Source organism: Phacochoerus africanus, chromosome X (assembly GCF_016906955.1).
Source record: "Phacochoerus africanus isolate WHEZ1 chromosome X, ROS_Pafr_v1, whole genome shotgun sequence".
NCBI classification, from domain to species: domain Eukaryota; kingdom Metazoa; phylum Chordata; class Mammalia; order Artiodactyla; family Suidae; genus Phacochoerus; species Phacochoerus africanus.
In genome coordinates this window covers 105,567,124-105,593,152 of record NC_062560.1, presented here as the reverse complement: position 1 = coordinate 105,593,152, position 26,029 = coordinate 105,567,124, and the positions used below count along the sequence as shown (strand labels likewise).

General features: G+C 40.1%; 1 protein-coding gene across 5 annotated transcripts in view; it reads right to left on the bottom strand.

The window, feature by feature from the left end:
• Positions 1-9,366: 9,366 nt before the first annotated feature.
• Positions 9,367-26,029, bottom strand: part of XIAP (X-linked inhibitor of apoptosis) — a 42,629-nt gene continuing 25,966 nt past the window's right edge. For all 5 annotated transcript variants that reach the window (XM_047764499.1, XM_047764502.1, XM_047764504.1 and 2 more), the window contains 2 exons: positions 20,342-20,542; positions 9,367-13,596 (listed from right to left, as the gene is read on the bottom strand). In XM_047764499.1, the coding sequence (XP_047620455.1) occupies positions 13,403-13,596; positions 20,342-20,542 (395 nt within the window). In that variant the 3' untranslated portion in view covers positions 9,367-13,402. The remainder of the gene's footprint in view (positions 13,597-20,341; positions 20,543-26,029) is intronic.

The window sequence follows — 26,029 nt, the reverse complement described above, 5'->3', positions numbered from 1 at the left end:
TGTTCTCTTGATTTGTTCTGCGTTAAACACCACCAATGATCTCTGCATTATGTTTGGAATGGGGGACGATCTTGTGAATGACAAATGTAAATCTCTTTCTGCTACCAAGACTAAACTCCAGGAGGACCCAGCCTGGGTCTTATTTTTTTCTATCACTACCACCCAGAATTTCTGTGTACATTGCAAGCACTTAATACACACCGGTGGTATAATTTAATAGGATTAAGAGACATTGGTGGAGGTAAACAATGAAGTAAAACGAGGTCTCATTAAACGTGTTAAACCAGGTGGCTTAATTTGAATAGATATTTCAAATACAAAGAAACCTATGTGAGACTTGTACATACCATCCGGCTCCAGTAAAGGCTTAGAAAAGATGATGGTTGCCTGGTGAATGAATATCCTTTCCTTTACCCTGCCAATGTACCTCACAAAACCTGCTTTAGAAAATAACTTACTAGTTTCCTGCTCTGAAATTCAGAACCCATCATACCATCTTTTTTGTTTTGCTTTGTTTTGTTTGTTTTTTTAGGGCCACCACCCTTGGCATATGTAGGTCTTAGGCTAGGGGTCGAATCAGAGCTGCAGCTGCTGGCCTACACCACAGCCACAGCAATGCTGGATCTGAGCTTCGTCTGCGACCTACACCACAGCTCACGGCAACGCTGGATTCTTGACTCACTGAGTGAGGCCAGGGATCAAACCCACATCCTCATGGATACCAGTCGGGTTCGTTAACCACTGGGCCATGACGGGAACGCTCCATCATACCATCTTAAATTTCTCTAAGATGGTATGAGAAACCAAATTTATCCCAAATGTGTACTCAAGGAGACTTAGTGCATGTAAAATGGCCTTGAGGATGCCCCGTAAATGTCTTTAGACCTCTTGTTCAAAACCTCCATTTTCAGTCTTAAGACATGTTAGACTTTCTTGATTCTGAACTCTGCATGTGCTTCTCTCCTAGGCAGAAATCCTTTCTACCACTTTCTCGACTATTTCAAGGGTCCCCTCCCCCAGAATATTGCCCCCAAGCCCCTCCCCAAACAGTTTGAATGAGCTACAGTTCCTATTGCCCTTCAGTGTTCTGTTAGGGTGGACTCCCTAGCATCTAGCACAGAGCCTGGCACATAGTAGGTGTTTAATGTTGGTGCATTTAAAAAAAATAAAATTTGAAAAGTCAGTACTGATTCCAAATTGTACTGTATTTTGTCAATGCACAACTTTTAGATGAGGAGGCTTTCCCACTCCCTTCGTTTATTAATTTGTTCATTCATTCCTTCATTCCTATATTTATGTATTGAAAAAATTAATTCAGTGCTTATTAATGGGCTAGATAGCATGCTAGTCATTGGGAACATAATGATTAGGGAGACATGGTTCCTGACTTCCAAGGCTGCCTTGGCAATGTAGTGAAAAGTTCTTTTTCATGTCCAAGTTTTTTGTTTTTTTAGGTGGCCTTGTGTGCAGCATATGGAAGTTCCTGGGCCAGGGATCAAATCTGAGGTATAGCTGCGACCTACCCCACAGCTGTGACAATGCCAGATCCTTAGCCTACTGTGCCAGGCCAGGAATGGAACCTTTGCCGCTGCAGAGACAACGCCAGATCTTTAACTGGCTGTGTCCCGGTGGGAACGCATATCCAAGTTCTTAAGATCAGAAACATAGTTATCAATTTGTTTTTTAAAATTAATTTTCCAAATCTAGTTAGTAGATATTCTAAGGACCACATATACTATTTATTATATCTATTAGCTTTGTGGTTTAGTATCATATGGCCAGCCAGTTCTTGCCATACAAAAAAAGAGCCTGATTTGGATATATATACTCAAAGTTCAGACAGTGAGCCAGCCAATTTAGCTAATTCATGCCAAAAATTAACTAGAAACATTTTCACTGCCTATAACAACAGCTCGACTGGTGATTCACCATATGATTTAGGTGAGTCACATAACCTCTATGTCTGGGGTTCTTCAGCTGTAAATTACAGAGATGCTATGAATATAATGAGTGAGAGACACAATTGTATGGTGCAAGATACAAGACTAATTATTTTGCCAGTCTGAATTTATCTGTTTTATATATTCTTATTTTCATATGTTATAAAACAGAACTGACCTGACTGCCCAAGCTAATCTATTTAAGGGCCACTCGAATGGCAGGGTTTATGAACACAATTTCCACAAATGTACACAGCAACAATTTCTCCAATTATCTCTGTGCCATTACCCATATACTTCTGATTTAAACACAGGAGTGACCATGTAGAGAGTGGAAGGCAAAGAGATAATGTATGTAAAGGATTTTGAGAGCCATGGAAATGGCCAAGAAACTGTATAAATGAATTTCACCACTATATATCCTTGATTAAGGAGTTCCTATCATGGCTCAGAGGTTAGTGAACCCGACTGGCATCCATGGGGACTTGGGTTCGATCCCTGGCCTTGCTCAGTGGGTTGAGAATGTGGTGTTGCTGTGGCTGTGGTATAGGCTGGCAGCTGTGGCTCCGATTTGACCCCCTAGCCTGGGAACCTCCATAGGCTACAGGTGCGGCCCTAAAAAGACAAAAGACAAAAATAAAAATAAAATAGAATATATCCTTGATTAATCAGATTCTGGTCCACAACTGCTTCATTTTGTGTGAAACTACCCATAATTAGTCAAGTAAACTGTAATTAGAGGAATCATTCCTTAGCTTATATGGTTTATACTTTTTGAGGCTCTTTTATGTACATTTACTCATATGATCCTTGCAACAGTCCTCTGAAGTAGATAGAATAGGAATTCTTTTTTTTTTGTCTTTTTGTCTTTTTTTGTTGTTGTTGCTATTTCTTGGGCCGCTCCCACGGCATATGGAGGTTCCCAGGCTAGGGGTTGAATCGGAGCTGCAGCCACCGGCCTACGCCAGAGCCACAGCAACGCGGGATCTGAGCCTCGTCTGCAACCTACACCACAGCTCACGGCAACACCGGATCGTTAACCCACTGAGCAGGGGCAGGGACCGAACCCGCAACCTCATGGTTCCTAGTCGGATTCGTTAACCACTGCGCCACGATGGGAACTCCTAGAATAGGAATTCTTAACCCTGTGTATTAATATTTTTGTTCCATTTCATTACATATAACTGACCAAATATTGATTTATAACTCATACTTAGCATAGGTATTTTTACTTAATTCTTATATCTCACAAAACAATACAATGTATCTGAAATACTTAGAAAACCAAGAAAGATATAAGTACAGTAGAATACATCCATTTTAGTAGTTAAATGACAGACAAACAAACAAAAATCCAGTTGAAAGAAAAACAAGTTTTTCCAGGTGAGTTAGGTCATACTCTTAATGATTAACACAGGCCTTTGTTAAATATCTTCTAGGAGTTCAGCAGTAACAAATCCAATTAGTATCCAAGAGGATTCGGGTTTGATCCCTGGCCTCACTCAGTGGGTTAAGGATCCAGCATTGCCATGAGCTGTGGTGTAGGTCACAGACATGGCTGGGATCCCATGTTGCTGTGGTGTAGGCCAGCAGCTGTAGCTTCCATTAGACCCTTAGCCTGGGAACCTCCATAGGCCACGGGTATGGCCCTAAAAAGAAGAGAGAGAGAGAGAGAGAGAGAGAGAGAGAGAGAGAGAGAGAGAGAGAGAGAGAGAGAGAGAGAGAGAGAGAATCTTCTAAGAAATCCCTGCACAATGTTTATTTAATGAAAAATAAAATGATTTTTAGCAAGTTTTTTTCCACTTCAGATTAATTTTGTGGGGGATATTTGGAGTCTTTGTTTTTAATTTAAGTTCCTCTGAAACATTACTAAGTGTTCATGAACATACTTATGTGTTCTTTTTTCCTCAATCCAATTGTTAGTAATCTGGCAGAAGGAGAGACTAATCACTGCCAAACTAAATTCCAGCATTTAATGAGAAAATACATTTTTTGTGCTTTAGCCAAAAATGCAAAGCCCCTTGTTTAAGCTAATGGAATTAAAAAGAAATCCCTAGTACCTCTTAATGGAATAATGGAATAAAATGAAAGAAACACAATGTACAGACTTAAAAAAAAACCTCTCAATGTAAAAGTTTTTGCTGCAAATGGACATTTATAAATTTTTTTTTTTGTCTTTTTAGGGCCGCACCTGCCGCATATGTAAGTTCCCAAGCTAGGGGTCGAATTGGGGTGCAGCTTCCAGCCAATGGCACAGCCACAGCCACAACATCTGCGACCTACACCACAGCTCATGGCAATGCCGGATCCTTAGCCCACTGAGTGAGGCTAGGGATCGAACCCAAGTCCTCTTGGATTCTTGTCAGGTTTGTTACTGCTGAGCCACAAGGGGAACTCTTGGACATTTATAGTTTTGTATGTAAAAAATATTTGTGGAACATAAAGTTCTTTGAGACAAGAATAAGAATTTGCGATATCATTGCTTAAATACTATTACCTCAATTAATGATACCCTAGTCTTTTTTAAAAAATTTAAATTCTGGGAAAATGGGGGAATAAAGTTTAGTTTCTCCTGGGTTCTCATTCCTTATTTGTTTTGAACCAGTATTCTTCCAATATTTATTCATATTCAAAGTTAACAAGCATAGGTCCATGCAAAAGATTTCTTATGCTGTAGTCATTGGTTATGTTACATACAGGGTCTTGGAAATATCAAATTAAACAGAGTAAGATTAGGAAAAAAAATCTCTGAGCAGACCAAATCTATACAAAGCCAAATGGCTAGATTATGGAAGTATTTGTCTTTGTCTCTTTTTTGTTGTTGTTGTTGTTGTTGTTGCTATTTCTTGGGCCGCTCCCGCGGCATATGGAGGTTCCCAGGCTAGGGGTCGAATCGGAGCTGCAGCCACCGGCCTACGCCAGAGCCACAGCAACGCGGGATCCGAGCCGCGTCTGCAACCGACACCACAGCTCACGGCAACACCGGATCGTTAACCCACTGAGCAAGGGCAGGGACCGAACCCGCAACCTCATGGTTCCTAGTCGGATTCGTTAACCACTGCGCCACGACGGGAACTCCCGGAAGTATTTGTTATAAGCAAATTCGTGGTTTTCCTGAAAAGAAAAGAAAACTAACTCTGACTTTACCTACCTTAAGATTTTTATTTTGGTTACAGTTAGAGACCAATATTGACCTCAGTGTGTGTTCATGTATCTGAAGGCCTTTAGAGACCTAAGACAACTACAGGAATTTTCTTTGATTCTCCTGTGCCACAGTTATTTTAAAAACTTCGGACCTAAAAAAGAATTCAGAACTGCTAGTTATTATGAATTGAAGGCACTTCCAACTCAAATTCTATCATTTGTAGATTAACTGCTCACATATCACTGAAGCTTTGGCTCTTTCTATTAGTGCAGGTCTGTTCTGCACAATTTCAACTGATTACAGTCACACTAGTACTTATGAGTGAGGCTTCAAATACTTAACCCTTTCACTGCTTGATTGGAGGATAGTTTAATGGCAATGAACAATGTAAGGCTACTCTGAACTTTGCAGTGTAAGGGTGAAGAATGAATTTCATTATCAAATTCAAGGAGAAAGAAAATTTCGTTGAAAAGTGGAATCAGAAGGAACTTTCAGGATGTTGCATTTTGATAGCAGGAGAAAATACAGGACGGGATCAGCAGAGTTATAAGGAGAGAAGAGAGTCGAGGATGACAGTCATTTGCAGAGAGCTATATCAATTTAATTTACAGCTTTCAGCCATTTAGTTACTTCTGGATTTTACCTCATACCATATTCTAGTGGTTTTTAAGCTTGAGCCTCTATCAGAACCACTTGGAAGATTTGTTAAAACAGTGATTGTTGGAGTTCCCATTATGGCTCAGAGGGTTAAAGAACCTGATAAAATGTCTGAGAGGATTCGGGTTCGAAACCTGATCTCACTCAGTGGGTTAAGGATCTGGCGGTGCTGCAAGATGCGGTGTGGGTGGCAGATGTGGCTCAGATCTAACGTTGCCCTGGCTGTAGCATAGGCTGGTAGCTGCAATTCTGATTCGACCCCTAGCCTGGGAACTTCCATATGCTGCAGGTACAGCCTTAAATAAAAGAAGAAGAAGAAGAAAAACAAAACAAAACAAAACCAAAAAAACAACAAACCTGGAGTTCCCCTTGTGGCTCAGCAGAAAACGAACCTAGCTAGTATCCATGAGGATGTGGGTTTGATCCCTGGCCCTGCTCAGTGGGTTAAAGGATCCGGCATTGCCCTGAGCTGTGGATCCCAGATGTGGCTTGGATCCCAGTTGCTGTGGCTGTGGTGCAGGCCAGCAGCTATAGCTCTGATTCTGGCCCCTAGCCTGGGAACTTCCATAGGCCGTCCTATGTGTGCAGCCCTAAAAAGAAAAGAGAAAAAAGAAAAAAAAAAACCGATTGCTGGGTTACACTGCAGTTTCTGTTCGTTAGGTTTGGATAATTTTTGCATTTATAACAACTTCCCAGGTGTTGCAGATGCTTCTGGTACCCAGACCACACTTTGAAAACCACTAGTATATATACACCATGCAGTTAGCCTACTTTTTTTGTTTATTTCTTCTTAGGGCTGCATCTGTGGCATATGTAAGTTCCTGGGCCAGGGGTTGAATCAGAGCTGTAGCCGCCAGCCCAGGCCATAGCTTCAGCAACTTGAGATCCAAGCTGCATCTACCACCTACACTGAAGCTTGCTGCAACGCCAGATCCTTAGCCCACTGAGTGAGGCCAGGGCTTGAACCCCCATCCTCACAGACACTGTGTTTGGTTCTTAATTAGCTGAGCCACAACAGGAACTCCAGTTAGCCTACTTTTATTTTTTTTTAATTTTTAAAATTGAAGTGTAGTTGATTTACATTAGTTTCAGGTGTACAACACTATGATTCAATATTTTGTATAGATTATACTTAAAGTTATTACAAAATAATGGCTATATTTCCCTCTGCTATACAATATATCCTTGTTGCTTATTTATTTTATTTTATTTTATTTTATTTTATTTTGCTTTTTAGGGCTACACCTGCAGCATATGGGAGTTCCCAGGCTAGAGGTGGAATCTGAGCTGCAGCTGCAGCTTGAGCCATAGCCACAGCACACCAGATCTAAGATACATCTGTGACTTACACCACAGCTTGTGGCAACACCGGATCCTTAACCCACTAAGCAAGGCCAGGGATTGAACCTGCATCCTCACAGGCACTATGTCTGGTTCTTAACCCACTGAGCCACAATGGGAAGTCCACAATACCGTTTTGAAGGGGATTTATTTGCCTTAGTCTTCAAATAGGAGAAGAGGGGGAATAAAGTTAATTTTAATTCTTGTTTAGACGTCCATTAAAATGTAGCAGTAATAGTGGTGAGTTAAACATTCAAAATTTATGGAGCTCCTGCTGTGGGTGCAGTGTTCCCGTTGCGGAGCAGGGGAAATGAATCCATGAGAATGTGGGTTTGATCCCTGGCCTCACTCAGTGGGTTAAGGATCCAGAGTGCTGTGAGCTATGATGTAGGTCGCAGACGTGGCTCAGATCCTGTGTGGCTACGGCATAGGCCTGCAGCTGCAGTTTCAATTCAACCCCTAGCCTTGGAACTTTCATATGCCACAGGTGGGGCCCTAGAAAGAAAAAAAAAGTTTTAATTTGGTATATGCACATAACAAGGTTTGTAGGAGAAACAATACAATGTCTAGGATTTTCTCTAGAATATAGTAGCAATCAATCAATAAATAAGGAGAGTCCTAGATGAAACAAGTTTGGCAAAATGTTGCTATTTGTTGAAGCTGAACGTTGAGTACCAGAGGTTCATTACACTTCCTTTCTACTTTTTTTTTTTTGGTCTTTTTGCCATTTCTTGGGCCGCTCCCGCAGCATATAGAGGTTCCCAGGCTAGAAGTTGAATCGGAGCTGTAGCCACCGGCCTACGCCAGAGCCACAGCAAGAGATCTGAGCCGCATCTGCGACCCGCATCTGCGACCTACACCACAGCTAACGGCAATGCCGGATCCTTAACCCACTGAGCAAGGCCAGGGATTGAACCCACAACCTCATGGTTCTGAGTCGGATTCGTTAACCACTGCGCTATGACGGGAACTCCTTCCTTTCTACTTTTATGTAAGTTTGAAAATTTCTGTAAGAGAAAGCTTTGAAAATTCACATCTTGGAGTTCCCGTCATGGTGCAGTGGTTAATGAATCCAACTAGGAACCATGAGGTTGTGAGTTCGATCCCTGGCCTTGCTCAGTGGGTTAAGGATCCGGCATTGCCGTGAGCTGTGGTGTAGGTCACAGACGTGGCTCTGATCCTGCATTGCTGTGGCCGTGGTGTAGGCCAGCGGCTACAGCTCCAATTCGACCCCTAGCCTGGGAATCTCCATATACCACGGGTGTGGCCCTAGAAAAGACAAAAAAAAAAGAAAAAGAAAAAGAAAATTCACATCTTCATCAATATTCACTAATGGTTGACATGTAAGAAATATGGACTGCGTTTAAAACAAGGTTTTATGGTATATCTCAGATAACAGTGGTAATATAGTCAAGGATTCTATAATCAGTCATTGTACAGACTAGGCCTGAAAAACAATTCTCAGTATCGAAAACTCCATTGTGGGAAGGGATAGAGGAAATAAGACACTACTTAAAATGCCTTCTTCTTAACTTTTTTTTTTTTTTTTGGTCTTTTTAGGCTGCACTGTGGCATAGGAAGGTTCCCAGGCTAGAGGTCGAATTGGAGCTGTAGCTGCTGGCCCACACCACAGCCACAGCCACAAGGGATCCAAGCCGCATCTTCGACCGTTATACCACAGCTTACTGCAACGCTGGATCCTTAAACCCACTGAGTGAGGCCAAGGATTGAACCTGCATCCTCATGGATCCTAGTCAGGTTTGTTTCCGCTGAGCCACGAATCCTAGTCAGATTTGTTTCCACTGAGCCACGACAGGAACTCCTTCTCTCTCCCTTTAAAGATCCTTTATTCCCTCACATTTTATCCCAACAGACTCATAAAAATCCTTCTCTGCCAATCTTTATGGGGAGGGGTGTTCCTATTTTTACACATGTTGAAAATTAACTTTCCATGCACTTACAGAATTCTAAAAATTAATGTGAAAGCGGATGTCTTTTTTTTTTAACATGACATGACTTGATGTGTACCTTAATGCCTGGCCCAATGGCAGAGGATATGTTTAGGAGGTTGCATTTCAAGTTTTCTTTTTTTGGGGGGGGATGCCTGCAGCATGTGGAAGTTCCCAGGCCAGGGATCAAACCCCAGCCATAGCTGTAACCAGACCCACAGCAACTACAATGCCGGATCCTTAGCCCACTGAACCAGGGAACTCATACTTTAGTATTTTTAAGAGGGCTATTTTTTTTTCTGAGAAAGTGCAACAAATATAGACTTGTAAGATATCATTTTAAAGAATAGTGCTTTATTGAATAAAGTTTTATTCACAGAAAAATAAGCTTTAATCTATGATGACTGCCAGATTATACAGTAGAAAGCAATTTTCTTGGTTTTCCATACTGATGGAAAGGTTTCTACTAAATGAAAACAGCCATAAAATTATATTCACAAATATAGTACTCTATTTCAAATATTTCACATGATTATTCACAACACTAATACAATGACATAAGAATTAGTCATTCTGTCAAGTTAGATAAAATACAGCAGTAATAAAAAAACACAAAATTATCTAATAAAAATTACATTAAAGCCTTTGTTGGATCAAATCAAAAATGCAAATTTGTTGCTAAATACAGTTAGAATGGCAAAATATCCTCATATAGTAATTTTAAATGTCACATTAATGATACACAGTATGAATGTAGTAAATACCAAAAATTAATACACATTTCTGCAAACTTCAGACTTCAAAATAGAATCTTACCACCCAAACATTAATTTAGTATTGTACAATTTGAAGTTATATGTAGTTAAGATTGTCCTATAGTATTAGTTATAAAGTGTCATTTAATATGTAGTGAAGGTTATGGTATAGAAGAAAGAAGAGTTGAAAAAATTAACATCTGAGACCTCCCTGGAGAGGTAGCTTGAAGTTTTTGTTTTGTTTTTTCTTTTGCTTTTTAGGGCCGAACCCCTGGCATATGGAAGTTTCCAGGCTAGGGTTCGAATTGGAGCTACAGCTGCTGGCCTACACCATAGCCACAGAAACATGGGATCTGAGCTACGTCTGCGACCTACACCACAGCTCACGGCAAGGCCAGATCCTTAACCCACTGAGGGAGGACAGGATTGAACCCATGTCCTCATGGATACTAGTCGGGTTTGTAACCCCTGAGCCGGAACTCATAACTTTATAAGACAGGAAGTATTCTCATTTCAAAGATAAAGAAATGGCTGCCCTCTTTTTTGTTTCTTTAAATTTGGCTAAAAATAACCATATCTCTCAAATATTCCCTTCTGTTTTCTTATTTCTCTAATGGAAACGATACACAACCTACCCTATCTCTTCCACTGCTCTACCTCTTTCCCCCATATTCAACAAGTGAGTAATCAGGAAATAAAACAATGACATGGATCTGAAGTGTACAATACGTGCTACTAATGCTGTGGTGGTAGTCTCCATTCAGAGAGTTCAAAATACCTATTTTATCCACTAAAATGAAAATGGGGAAAAAACTTCCAACACGTAAATAATATAACAACAAAAACAACAAAATAACAATACACAGGGCCAAATCACATTATATACATTCACTACACCCATCCTGCCCCATCAGAGGCCCTAGCCAATGGGAAAACCAAACCAAACCAAACCAAACACAAATCTAGCAGGAAAGGCAATACAAAGCCATTAGTTAATAAATTGGAATTTACTGTATAAACACTAAATCTATTTCTCAAAAATCAAGACAAGGCTTTTGATCAGCACATCAGACTATTATGAGTAAAGATAAGTATTTATTACAAAAAGATTTGACTCTTCACATGATTGAAATGTAGTAAAATAGGTGGTGCCTTTGAAATTTTAGGGTGAACTTTACAGAAAAGGAGTGTCTACATGTAGATACTAAGAACTATTTTGGGAAGGGGAGGCAGAGATTTGGATCTGGCTATATTTTTGACCTTGCAAGTGATCGTTCTTTGCACATTTGATGGGAAGGATCCAGAGCTTTTTATAGTGCAAATACAGACAAACATTGGTTAAGTCTTTAAAAATTTGATTAGAAGTTGGAGTGCTGAGTGATTTAAGAACCAGAAGCAACAGCATTTCTAAACAATCCTTAAAATAAACTTGTGAGCCACATCAGCTTCATGCATTAAATTTCACAACTCAAGGGGAGAAAAAAACAGGTCTTGCTTAACTCTAAACATACAAGTTTTAAGAGTTTTAATGAACTGAGGCTCTCAGAACTGGAAAAGCCTTATGTTAAAACAATTTCAGTCCTTGGCCAACTAGTTTGAACTACCTACCTAACTTGGTGCTGACGTGTCTTGGAAAATACATTTTTAAAATGAACACTTTTCTCTCCTTGTAATTTAAGTTTAAATTTAAAGCTTAGACTATACATGTAAAATTTAACTTAATGAATATATAACTAAACCTAAGTGGAAGAAAGTGCAAAGGTAAAGAACTGAGAATTTATACAGTAAAACAAAAACAGGGCAGTCATTATTTGATTAAAAAAATTCTCATTTAAATTTGCAATACTTTAAATGAATATCAAAGCAGTCATCAACAGAGATTGAGAACATAACGATACTCTTTCTCTTAGAAAATACAACAAAAATATAATTAACAGATTCATTCTCAAACTTTTCTCTGCAGTAAAATGCCTCACTCACCTCTACAACAGGTCACTGCAAGAGTCTTTGCCTGGCTGGTCTATGAAGCATTTTTAAACTTTAATTTTTTAAATCTGTATTGATTCTTACTCAAGTTTTATTTTCTCTTCAATATTAAAATAACTATTTTTTCCTGTCAATATTTTATAATTTCCAAGAGGTTTTTATGGATCTCAAAGAACATTTATTTCAGAGGTATCTATTACTATTACTAGACAAGAAATAAAAAAAAATTTAGGTAAAGACGACATTTTTTCCTATATACATCTTAATCATCCTAATGGTAAAAACTCACATAAAACTTTAAGATACAAGATGATATGAGAATCTCAACATGGAAAGCTGTCACTATAACTACAAGCAGTGTACAAACATGCTTCTATTTTTACCTACATAAGCTGACAGATGTTTAAAATACTGGGTTAACAAAGATCTTTTAGTAAAGTGACTTAGGCAGGCTTAAACTAGCAAGGATTAAGGATGAATCCTTACTAATTAATTGGAAGATCTGAGACATATTTTATATTTCATTTTACAAAATCAGGAATATTTATTTTGAAACAAGAGAAGACATGGTCTACCTGTCAGAAAACTACCACTCAGAAATATTTTTCATCCACAAAGCAGGAAAAACATATAAACACTTAAATTTCACATTGGCACCAAAAAGGTTAACTGCCCTGCCTTCTTGGATTAAAAAAACTAAAGCTGAGCAGTAAGTAGTTTTGCAGGCGTTTGAACATGCCTAAGCCTTTAAATCAGTAAAATACTTTCTAAAAATTCTGATTACAAAAGTAATACGTACTTATACAAAATTCAAACAGAACAAAATGAAAAGAGTAGAAAGTGAAAGGCCCCTGTACAGCCCCTCTGGGACCCATGCCCCACACCCCCCTCAAAAGAAACCACATTTGGTGCCTATCTTTCCAAATCTTTTCTCTATGTATACAAAACACACACACCTTCATTTGGCTCATTCTATACATAGTATTTTGCCACTTGGATTTTACACTTAATACACCTTTGATATCTTTCCATGTCAGTACATGTAGGCTAAATGGTATTCTATCATTAAATACCCTTTTAACAATGGCAAAATTATTTTTTAAAATCATTCACCCAAGTACATGACTATAATTTTAAAACAAAATGGACAGACTACTAAAACAGAAACATCTAAAAATAATCTCTATCTTTCTACCAGTGTGGAACAGTTCATTCCCTTTTCACACAAAACAAATTATGTGATTGGGGATATTAATCTCCATGTTTTCACAGAATGCTCCATTTGTTAAGCCTATCTGAAAAGAATGAAAAATTCAGTTGATTAATTCACTAACATTTAGAAAACTAAGTCAGTGTACCACGGATACACACTGCGGTCAGTTTTAATATGATGCTTCTCAGTCTAGGGTTTCAATTAAATAACAGTGAAAAAATAGGACAATAATATAGCTAAAATCCTGAAAAATCCAGAAATTCAAATTTTATATTGCCAACTGTAAACACTGCAGTTTATGTTTTTTCCTACTTGGTAGCAAATGCTAATGAAATTCAATGCTGATTTCTGAAAGTTGGTTCACATCATACATTCAATCAGGGTAATAAGAACATAACACGCCTACTGTAGTTAGACTAAGACATAAAAATTTTTTGCTTGAAAGTAATGACTGTGTTGCACATCGGACATTTGTCAATTGCTTCAGCACACTGTTTACAAGTGACCAGATGTCCACAAGGAATAAAAACCACAGCAATATTTCTATCCATACAGATTTTGCAAAGCTTCTCCTCTTGCAGGAGCCTCAGCTGTTCTTCAGCACTAATTTCTGTACAAAGAGAAAAAAAAGTGCTAAATTTTAGGCTTAGTTGTTTAAATTCATTGAAACAATATGAACCCCTACTATGTGTGAGGCACTAATCAAGTGTTGGGAGATAGGATGACACATATGGCATCTGCTCTTTTGTTAGCTTGCATGCTAATGGGAGAGAAGGACATGAGCTAAGGCTATGGAGGTAAGCATAAAAGTGATAAGTGCCATAATAAAGTTATATACAAAGTGCTCTGGGACAAGATGAGAGAATAAGTTCTTCTGTCCAGACTAGTTGGGGAAGGCTTCACAGGTTGGTGGCAATTGGGTGGGGGTGGGGGGGAAGAAGAGTGGCATTTAAAAATGGGCAGCATGAATTCCTGCTGCAGCATCTCTGCAGAGCCAGGACGCAGGTGCAATCCCCAGCCTGGCACGGGGGTTAAAGGATCCAGCGATGCTGCAGCTGTGGCATAGGTCACAGCTGTGGCTTGGATCTGATCCCTGGGCTCAGGAACTCCTTATGTGCGGACTTTAGGGCCACTTCTGAAATGGGACAAGCAGGATTTGGTGGCTGACTGGATGTGAGGGATGAGGAAGAAAGAGGAAATAAAGTTGATTACAGGTGGCACCAAAGTATTTGCTTAATTCAGCCTTTCTCAAACTGTTTTGTAAAATGTTAACAAATATGCCATAAAAATGTGTTTCACAGCCATACATAACTATAATTACAACAACATCAACAACAGCAGCAGTTAATATGTACTAGGAACTATTCCAAATGTATTACATATTTTAACAATCTTTGTAATCATTGCATACCAGTGGTTTCCAAATTAAGCCTCAAATGAGAATCACTTGGGGCATTTTTTTTTAGAACAATAGATTCCTGGGCCCCATTCACAGAATCTAAAATTTCTGGGGTTGAGCACACTGGTATTTGGGCACCACGGCTATCAAGTTCAGGGCAGTGTAATAAAATGTACATCCCCTCTTAGAAATTCATAATGCATTTCCTTATTTAACTACAAAGCTCCTTTTTCATGGCATCTCTTCTAACATCCTGGGGGAAATTATTCTGAAAACAAGTTTGGAAAACGGTGGTCTAATTTTATTCAACAAGTACTTACTAGGCATTAGAGATAGAACAATTAACAAATATACAGACCCTTAGGCTCCCAATCATTCATAGCCAAGTAAGGAACACATGTAGATAGGAAATTATAATACAGTGTGATGAGAAAGGTAATTATACAATGTGTTATGAAGAACACAGTAAGGGAGTGTGTGCACACACACATAAAGGGAAGGCTTCCCAGAAAAAAATTATACCTAAACTGGGTCCTAAAGGATGCAGAGGAGTAAACTAGTAGAGGGAGAAGGCCCTGGCAGACAGGAGCAGTGGGACAAGAGGGTTCTGGGTAGAGGAAATGTCATAAGCACGCTCCAAGGGGAGAGACAGAACCAAGCCTACGAGTGCAAGGTAAGGCCTGGGAAGAGAATTTGAAGGGAAAATAGCATGAGATGATGCTATAGAAGGTTAGTAGGAGCCTGATCATGAAAAATTTGGCAACCCATGTAAAGAAATTTGAGTTTGACACCAAGGGCCCCGGAAGCCAGTGAAGGGTTTTAACCTGGAAAGAGAGGTCAGATTTGTACTTCAGAAAGGCTTTCTTGGTGAGGGGTGAAGAAAAGGATTATTTATTCTCTTTTTTCTTCAAAAGCGACCTCCTGGGGATAAGCAAAACCATCAACTCAAACATGGAGCATAGAGAAAAGAAGATAGAGTGCTTGCCCTAAAGAAGCTTGTCTAATGGGTAGGAGAGAAAACAGTTCCAAAACAAAGTTACAAATGCTTTAACAGCAGAGAGTAGAGAAGAGGGAGCTGCAAACTCTGTTATGGGTATTGCGAAAAACTTAAAGAAGCGACCTTTGAGCTGAGCCTTGAGGGATGAGTTCAAGAAAAGATGTTGGGAATTGGGGGTGGAGTGGGGAATGAGGCTCACAAACAGGAAAAAGGCATTCAGAGCACAGAGAAGTAAAGGGACGACATTATGAGCATCTGGCCAAAAAAGTCAAAATAAAGTGTATATTCATGCCGTTGCCGTGACTGTGGTAACCAGCATGAATTGAGCTAGCCCACCAGAGGAATACTGAAAAGCAGTGACTTGGTTAAGGGAAAGCACTGAGATGACGAGCTTCCTGCTGCCATCCGCAAGCAGAGGGACTTGGAGATCATGAAGAAGTAGCAGAAAAAAAGCAAATGAGTAGGGGAAACCCAAGTAACTTTGTGGCTTCATGTCCAATCCTCCTGTAGTGCTATAGGTCCCAGCCTCACACAGCATTCCCTTTGCCCTGAGTCTACAGCAGGTCCCTTTTGTGCTTCCTTTCCCTCAGGGGGCCTCTCCTACACCAGCCCCCTCCCCTGGCCAGGCCTGTGGTTCAGGGGATTACCCCTTCTCAGTGTTTTTATTTAAATGGTAGCTTTGTGGGAATTTCCTCTGTGGCAGAATCAGCAGCAGCTTGGGTTGCTGCGGAGGCATGGGTTTGATCCCTAGCCCAGGGTCACGGGTTAAAGGATCCAGTGCAGTCACAGCTGTGGCTCAGATTCAATCCCTGGCCCAGGAACTGCCATATATATGCTGCAGGTGAGGCCATAAAAAAAAAAAGTAGCTTTGTAATTCCAAGACAAATCAAAAAGAGGAAAACAATTAAGTGATTTATGCATTACTTTGGGATGCGATGCCATAACGAGTAAAAAAGGACAATGGACCAGATACTTAGTCAAATTTAAAGACACAGAAAGTAGAACGGTGGTTGCTAGGGGAAGGGGGAAATGGGGAGTTGTTTAATAGGTACAGAGTTTTAGTTTTGTAGATGAAAGTTCTGGAGATTGATTACATAACAATGTGAATATAGTTAAAGCTACCGAACCATACCCCTACAAATGATTCAGATGGTAAATTTTATGTGTATTAACCACATTTTTTTTCTAAATTAAAGAAAAAAGAACATTGGACCAGAAGTCAGGAAACCTGAATTTTACTCCCTACTGTCTGAGTGACCTTGAGTAATAGCACATCTGTACTTCAGTTTTCTCACTGAAGCAATGAAAATTATTGAATGATCTTTAAGTTCCTTTGGTTCTGATTGCTTGCAACTCCATGTTACAGATCACAATGGATGAAATGTCCTGCCTACCAAACACCAATATCATGGACTCTAATTTTCCTACCTTATTTTAGCCTTGAATACAGACACTTGAGATGGTGATGCTCTGGGCATTTTTTCCAGACTAATAATTTACCTCTGGCAATTACTTCACTCTAGCCTTTAGAGTAACTACTGGATTCTACATCCTTTCCTAAAGCACCTTTCTCCTACTTTTTACAAGGCCCTCTTCTAGATTGGGAGATTCCTGGCACATAGCAGTAAAGGCAGTATCTAGATCGTTTTTGACGTTACTTGTTAATATTTTCACTATATTATTTTAAACCATTTTACTTATTTATTTTAGGGCTGCATCTATGGCATATGGAAGTTCCCAGGCTAGGGGTCAAATCGGAGCTGTAGCTGCCAGCCTACACCACAGCCACAGGAACACGGGATCCAAGCCCCATCTGTGACCTACACAGCAGCTCACGGCAATGCCAGATCCTTAACCCACTGAGCAGGGCCAGGGATCAAATCCGAGTCCTCATGGATACTAGTCTGGTTCGTTACCACTGAGCCACACAGGAACTCCTTGAGCCACTTTTATTTTTATTTTTTGTCTTTTTTTTTTTTTAGGGCTGCATCGGCGGCATATGGCGGTTCCCAGGCTAGGGACTAAATCAGATTCGTTAACCACTGAGCCACGACGGGAACTCCCCCAAATACTTCTGATGCAAACACCTTCAGGTACCTGAAGGCTCCCATTGTGGCTCAGCAGGTTAAGAACCTGACTAGTATCCATGCGGATGTGGGTTTGATCCCTGGCCCTGCTCGGTGGGTTAAGGATCCGGTGTTGCCATGAGCTGTGGTGTAGGTTGCAGATATAGCTTGGATCTGGCGTTGCTGTGGCTGCGGTGTAGGCCAGCAGCTGTAGCTCCAATTTGACCCCTAGCCTGAGAACCTCCATATGCTGCAGGTGCAGCCCTAAAAAAAAAAAAAAAAAAAAAAGATGCAGGGGGAAATGATATATATAATCATCTGCATCACAAAGTAAATTGTTTGTTTTACCAATATCAAGACAAGTGGAACTATCATAGGGTTTTTTTTTCCTTTTTTTTCAGGGCTGCACCAGTAGCATATGGAGGTTCTCAGGCTAGGGGTCTAATCAGAGCTACAGCTGCCAGCCTACACCACAGCCACAGCAATGCCAGATCTGAGTCATATCTGTGACCTACACCACAGCTCATGGCAACGCTGGATCCTTAACCCACTGAGCGAGGCCAGGGATTGAACCCACAACCTCATGGTTCCTAGTCGGATTCATTTCTGCTGTGCCATGATGGGAACTCCTATTATAGGTTTTATACAAATGAATCTTTAGGGGAAGAGTAGTATGCTTTCTGTTGAATCTTTTACATCAACTAATGTAATTTTAAAAATCATTAATGTGGGAGTTTCTGTTGTGGCTCAGTGGTAATGAACCTGACTAGTATCCCTGAGGACACAGGTTCAATTCCTGGCCTTGCTCAGTGAGTTAAGGATCTGGCGTTGCTGTGAGTTGCAGTGTAGGTCGCAGACGTGACTTGGATCTGGTGTTGCTGTGGCTGTGGTGTAGGCTGGCAGCTGCAGCTCTGATTCAACCCTTAGCCTGGGAACTTCCATGTGCCGCACCTGTGGCCCTAAAAAGCAAAAAATAAACAAATAAATAAAAAATAAAAATCATTAATGTTAAATTGTTTTATGACATTTAATTATCTGAATAATGTTTCAAAAGCATCTGAAATAAAGATCAAAAGGATCTTTAATGTTAAAAAAAAGTAAACTTCTAGGCTTATTAGCACTCAGAATTCTCATCTTTTGGTAGAGATGGTCAAAAGCTTAGAGAATGATTATAATAATGTACCCCCAAATGTACTCAGTTTGAAACCTCTTCTTTAACTTTCAATGTTGCTGACAAGCTCTACAGCAGCTGCCATCCTTAAAGGAAAAACTTGTATATTTTAACGTCTTTTTTTCCTAATAGGAGTTTATATACTTCTCTTCTACATTACTTAATACACCTTCTATATATGATTCACAGTATTAAAATGCCACTCATTCAAGCTCTATTTAGCAATATAACTCCTTTATATATTTACATCATATGAAAAGTTGCAGAACACTCTAAATCCAAGTAGTTTCAACTACAAAACTTACGATCTACACACAGTGATAAAAGTTAGCCTTCATTGTCCTTTAAAATAGAGCATAAACTCACACTTTTAAAATTAATGGATCAGTGGATCTTCCTTATATACTGCAGAAAAAAATAAACTGTAAAAACTTTATTTTGTTTTTTTGGCCACCCCGTGACACATGGAGTTCCTGGGCCAGGGGTCAGATCTGAGTCACAATTGCAACCTACTCTGCAGCTATGGCAACACGAGATCCTTTAATCCACTGTGCCAGGGACCAAACCTATGTCCAGCACTCCAGAGATGCTGCCAATCCTGCTGCATCACAGTGGGAACTCCTGTAAAAACCTTTTAAGACAATGAGGAAAATTAAAACCAACTGAATTTCAGGGAGTTCCCATTGTGGCTCAGTGGATTAAGAACTCAACTAGTAACCATGAGGACACAGGTTTGATTCCTGGCCTTGCTCAGTGGGTTAAGGATCTAATGTTGGTGCAAGCTGCAGTGCAGGTCACATATGCAGCTCAGATCTGGTATTGCCATGGCTGTGGCTGTGCCTACGGTGTAGGCTGGCAGCTGCAGCTCTGATTCAACCCCTAGCCTGGGAACTTTCACAGGCTGCAGGTACAGCCTTAAAAAGAAAAAAGAAAAAGAAAACCAACTGAATTTCAGATGAAATTATGTTAAGTGTATTTGATAATAGTATGCTACGGGCTAAATGTCTAGTTATCTCCCCAAAATTCATGTGCTGAAGCCATAACCACCAATGTAATGGTACTTGGAGGTGGGGCCTTTGGGAGAAAATTAGGTTTAGATGAGGTCACGAGGATGGGACTCCATGATGGGATCAATGTCTTTATAAGAAGAAGATGAGAAAGCAGAGTGCTCTCTCTTGGCCATGTGAAGACATAGAGAAGGCAGCCCTCTGCAAGCCTGGAAGAGTCCTCCTCACCAGGAACCAAATCTGCCTACACCTTGATCTTGTATTTCCCAGCCTCCAGAACTATGAGAAACAAATGTTGTTTAAGTCACTTAGTCCACGGTACTGTTCGAACAGTCTGAGCAAGCTAACACACATTATCAAGGTTATCTTAAAAAAAGTCCTTACCTGTTAGATATTTACTCAAGTATTTATAGGTAAATGATATATAGAATGTCTGGGATGTACTTTGAAATACTACAACAAAAAAAAGTTGGGGGAAGAAATGAAGCAAGATTGGAAAAGTGTTGATAGTTACTGAAGCTGGTTGATGGGTATGTGAAGGTTCATTATCCTGTCCTCTCCACTTTTGAGTATGTTTGACATTTTCCATAATAAAAAGTTTAAAAAAAAATGTTTATCATAATGGGAATATGAGAGGAGAGAAAGTCATATAAGATACTACCCATAATGAAGTGATGTTAGGTGTTTCTTGTTTTTTGAAACCAGGCATACATACCTTTCCGTAATGAAGTCTGACTTGATTCATCTTGTGCATTGTCTTTCTGAGCACTCACTAAATCTGCAACCAGAACCTCAAGTGATTTATAGTTGCTTCCAGATGTCTCAATCTTTTCCTCCATTATTTTCTTAATGTCCTTGAAACTGAATCCCATTCGTATAGCTTCTTGTACCATAGGATTCTGGAATATGGTATCATCTGAAACGAGAATTGGTGATGAAAATAATCATAGTTTATTTTCATCAACACAACTTAAGAGCAAAGTATAGTTAAAAGAAAAATTTAAGCAGCAAGCAAAAAATCAAAACCAAAGCAGCAAACCAAAGCTGCATAGGAAAGAGGATTTTGAAATAGTGAGGCACTGAAGAATCACTTTCAGAATCTTATAATAGAAAATGCAGTGAGGGAGTTCCCTGGTGCTCAGCAGGTTAAAGATCCAGCATTGTCACTGCTGTGGCTTGTTGCGGGGGGTGGGATCACTGCTGTGGTGTGGGTTCAGTCCTTGGCCCGGGAACTTCCACATGCCGTGGGTGAGGCCAAAAAAAATACAAGTAGGTATTTTGTAGAACTATGAATTGAGATTAGGTGCTTTAAAGACTATGATGAGGGAGTTCCCGTTGTGGCTCAATGGAAACAAACCCAACTAATATCCATGAGGATGTGGGTTCGATCCCTGGCCCTGCTCAGTGGGGTCAAGGATCCAGTGCTGCCACAAGCTGTGGTATAGGTCACAGATGTGGCTTGGCTCTGGCATTGCTGCGGCATAGGCCGGCAGCTGCAACTCTGGTAAAACAGATAAGAAAAGGGTTAAGAGCATCAAAAATTTGAACATCTTTCAAATCAGCTATACCCATTAACAACTAACATAAAGTACTTAAAAGGGTGGATGTCTTTACTGAGTCACCAGCAATTATTCTGAAAAAAATCAAGAGAAATAGAGAGATGTCCCAGTCTGTGATCTTGAATGTATCAGTTTCCTATCCTCAGACTAAGTTTCTGCAGCTGAGGGGGGTGGACTAGCTAAGGCAGGAAAGCAAATAGAAACTCACTTTAATAATATTCAAAGAAGGAATACACATTGTGATGTACTAAAGAGGAGATTTCTATCCTCTGACTCATCAATTCCACTCTTGGGAATTAAAAATGAGAACATATGTCCACCAAAGACATACACAAGAATATTCATAGCAACATTACTTATAAAGCCCCAAACTGTAAATAATTCAAATATCTATCATCAGGTGAATGGATAAATTATGGTATATTCAAATACTACACAGCAAGAGAGAATGAACTATGCCAGACAACATGGATCAATCTCATAGATATGATAAGCAAATCATCATCATAATGATGAACCAGAGGAAAAAAGGAGTATATACTGTATGATTACATTTTTAAGATGTTCAAATCTAATCTATGGTAATAGTAGAATATAATTTGGGGGTGGATATTTATTGGGAAGAGGGCCTGAAGGCACTTTCTGGGGTGGTGGAAATGCTCTATATCTTGATCTGGATAATGGACACACACACACACACGTTAAAATTCACTGAGTTGAACACTTATGATTAGTGCACTTTGAGCATTTTATGTATATTATACCTTAATAACGGTTTTTAAAAGTGGAAGCTGGAAAGGGAGATATATAGGGATTTGATTATGAAGAATATTATATGGTAAGCAACTAAAGATATTTTCTAAGTAGGAAACTAACTTAAGACTTGTGGGTTTTTTGTTGTTGTTTTTGCTTGTTTGTTTTTTGGCCACATCTGTGGCACATGGAAGTTCCCAGGCCAGGGATCAAACTCACCACAGCAGTGACCCAGCCATTGCAGTGACAACACTGGATCTTTAGCCCACTTCGCCACAGGAGAACTCTTAAGATTTATGTTTGATAAAGAAAAATTCTGTTAAGATGTTATAATGCAGGAGTTCCCATTGTGGCTCAGCAGTTAGTGAACCTGACTAGCATCCATGAGGATGCAGGTTTGATCCCTGGCCTCACTAAGTGGGTTAAGGATCTGGCATTACAGTGAGCTGTGGTGTAGGTTGAAGACGTGGCTTGGATCCCACGTTGCTGTGGCTGTGGTGTAGGCTGGGGGCTACAGCTCCAATTGGATCCCTAGCCTGTGAACCTCTACAGGTCAAGAGTGCAGCTCTAAAAAGACAAAAAGACCTAAAAAAAAAGATGTTATAATGCAGATAAAACCAGTTAGGAGAGTACAATAGTCTGGATGGGGAATAAAGGCAGGGACTATGGCAGAATCTGTGGATTTTAGATAATCTATAGATTTTTATCATTTTTAAAATTTCTTTTTGTATTTTTCCTTTTCTAGGGCCACTCCTGTAGCATATGGAGATTCCCAGGCTAGGGGTCTAATCGGAGCTGTAGCCACCGGCCTACGCCAGAGCCACAGCAACGCAGGATCCGAGCGACATCTGCAAGGCCAGATCCTTAACCCACTGAGCAAGGCCAGGGATCGAAACTGTAACCTCATGGTTCCTAGTTGGATTCATTAACCACTGCGCTACAACGGGAACTCCAACACTCTATAGATTTTAGACAAAGGTGGAACTCATTAGACCCAGTAACTCATTAAATTCTGAGGAATTAAGGGACAAAAAGAACTTAAAATGACTCAAATTACCAGGTGACTTTGTGAATTATAGTACTATTAACTATAATAGGGGGGGCGGGAGGAGGAAGACCAGAAATGAAATCAGTCTGAGTGCTTTTAGTTTTTATGATTTTTAAATTTTATTTATTTATTTATTTAGTCTTTTCTAGGGCCGCTACTGCAGCAATATGGAATTCCCAGGCTAGGGGTCAAACTGGAGCTGTAGCCACCGGCCTACACCAGAGCCACAGCAGCGTGGGATCCGAGCCGCGTCTGCGACCTACACCAGAGCTCACGGCAACACCAGATCGTTAACCCACTGAGCGAGGCCAGGGATTGAACCCGCAACCTCATGGTTCATAGTCAGGTTCGTTAACCACTGCGCCACGATGGGAACTCCTAGTTTTTAAGATTTTTTTAATAAAAAAATTGTTTTATTTACTTATTTTTTTGGCTGCTGCATATAGCAGCTGGATGTGGGATCTCAGTTCCCAGAGCAGGGACTGAACCTGGGCTGCAGCAGTGAAAGCACCATGTCCTAACCACTAGGCTACCAGGGACCTCCCCTGAATGGTTTTTAGACATGCTGAATTTGAGCTGTTTTTGAGATTTTGGGGTGGAGATGGCCAGATGTCAGCTGGACATCACTCTTTTCTGGTTTTATTAATTGATTCATTTCTAACATTTTAATTTAACTATTATTATTTTTGCTGCACCCATGGCATGCAGAAGTTCCCCAGGCCAGGGACTGAACCTGTGCCACTGTAGTAACCAGAGCCATAGCAGTGACAATGCTGTATCCTTAACCCACTGAGCCATAGGGCAACTCCTGATTGTTTCTTTGCTGGCTCCTCTGCCCACCTAATTAGACTTTGGTGGTTCTCTTCCATTCCTTCATCGATTTTTTTTTAACCATCTTATGGACATCACCCTCCCCACACAACCTCATTTTTAACCTCGTTTTTTTTTTTTGGGTGGGGTCACACCTGTGGCATATGGATGTTTCCAGGCTAGGGGTCAAATTGGAGCTGCAACTGCTGGCCTACACCACAGCCACAGCAAAACCAGATCCAAGCCACATCTACGACCAACACCACAGCTCATGACAACACCGGATCCTTAACCCAGTGAGCGAGGCCAGGGACTGAACCTGCATCCTCATGGATATTAGTTGGGTTCTTAACCCACTGAGCCACAAGGGAACTCCTAACCACCTTTTTTTTTGAGTTCTAGGTTTTAATATCCACCTACATGGATATTCTGCAGCTATCTCAACCTCAGGTTGCTAAAAACCAAAAGCAAGTATAATGGGCTATCCACATGAAAAAGAATTAGAAGAACCTCCTACTTCATACCATATACAAAAATTAACTCAAAGTGGATAAAAGACCTGAATATAAGAGCTAAAACCATAAAAAACCTAGAAGAAAACACAGGTGACCTTGGATTAGGCAAGGATTTCTTAGCTATGACACCAAAAACATAAGCAACAAAAAATAGACAATTGGATTTCATCAAAATTTAGAAGTTATATGCTTCAAAGGACACCAACGAGAAAGTGAAAAGACAGAATGGGAGAAAATATTTGCAAATCATAGCTGACAAGGGACTTATAATCCATTAAGATATATAAAGAACAATGACAATTCCATAATAAAAAGACAATTAACCCAACTAAAAAACGAGCAGAGGAGATGAACAGACATTTCTCCAAAGACACACAAATGGTCCATAAGCACATGAAAAAATGCCCAACATCATTAGCTATCAGGGAAATGCAAATCAAACCACAAGGAGACATTTCTCCACAATGAGCCACCTTCACTAGGATGGCTGTAGTAAGAAGACAGACAACAAGTGTCAAGAAAGTTGTGAAAAAACAAACTGGAACCCTCATACAAAGCTGATGTAATATAAAATGGTGCAGCCACCTTGGAAAACTGTCTGGCAGTTTATCAAATTTAAACATAGAGTTATCACATGACCCATCAATTTTAATCCTAAGTATATACCCAAGAAAGCTAAAAACTTAGGCCCATACAAAAACATGAACAGGGAGTTCCCTGGTGGTCTACTGGTTAGGACTTGGCATTTTCAATGCTTTGGCTTGTGTTCAATTTCTGGTCTCGGAACATGAGACCCCACATCATACTGCTGCATGTTGCAGCCAAAAAAATGTTTTTAATTAAAGAAAAAAAACCTGGGAGTTCCTACTGTGGTTAAGAAGCTGACTGCAGTGGCTCGGGTTGCTGTGGAGGTGTGGGTTCAATTCCTGGCCCAGTGCAGTAGTTTAAGGATCCAGCATTGCCACAGCTGTGGTGTAGGTTGCAGCTGTGGCTTGGATTGCATCCCTGGCCCAGGAACTTCCATATGCTTCAGGTGTGGCCAAAAAAAAAAAAAAAAAAGACTTGAACACATATTCATAGCAGCATCAGCATCATTTATAATAGCCAAAGAGTGCAAACAACCCCAATGTCCACTGACTAACGAATGGATAAACAAAATGTTGTATTATCTATGTACCAAGGAGCATTTTTCCACCATAAAAAAGAAGTACTCATATACTTAAATGAATGCATGAACCTTGAGGCCACATATTATGATTTCATTTATTTATGTCCAGAATAGGCAAATCCATAGAAACAAAAGTAAATTAGTGGTTGTTTTGGGCTTGGGGACTAGGTGGGCTACAATGGTGAGTGACTGCTAATGGGTATGGGATTTCTTTCTGGGGTTATGATAATGTTCTGCAATTAAACAATAGTGATAGTTGTACAACTCTGTGAATATGCCAAAATCCATTAAAGTACACACTTTATAAGGGTGAAATTTCTGCTATATGAATTATATCTCAATTTAAAAATACTATTCCAGAGTTCCTGTTGTGGCTAAGCAGGTTAAGAATCTGACTAGTGTCCATGAGGATGTGGGTTCAACCACTGGCCCCACTCAGTGGGTTAGGGATCTGGTGTTGCTGGGAGCTGTGGTGTAGGTTGCAGACGTGGCTCAGATCTGGCATTGCTGTGGCTGGGTGCAGGCTGGGAGTTGCAGCTCTGATTTGACC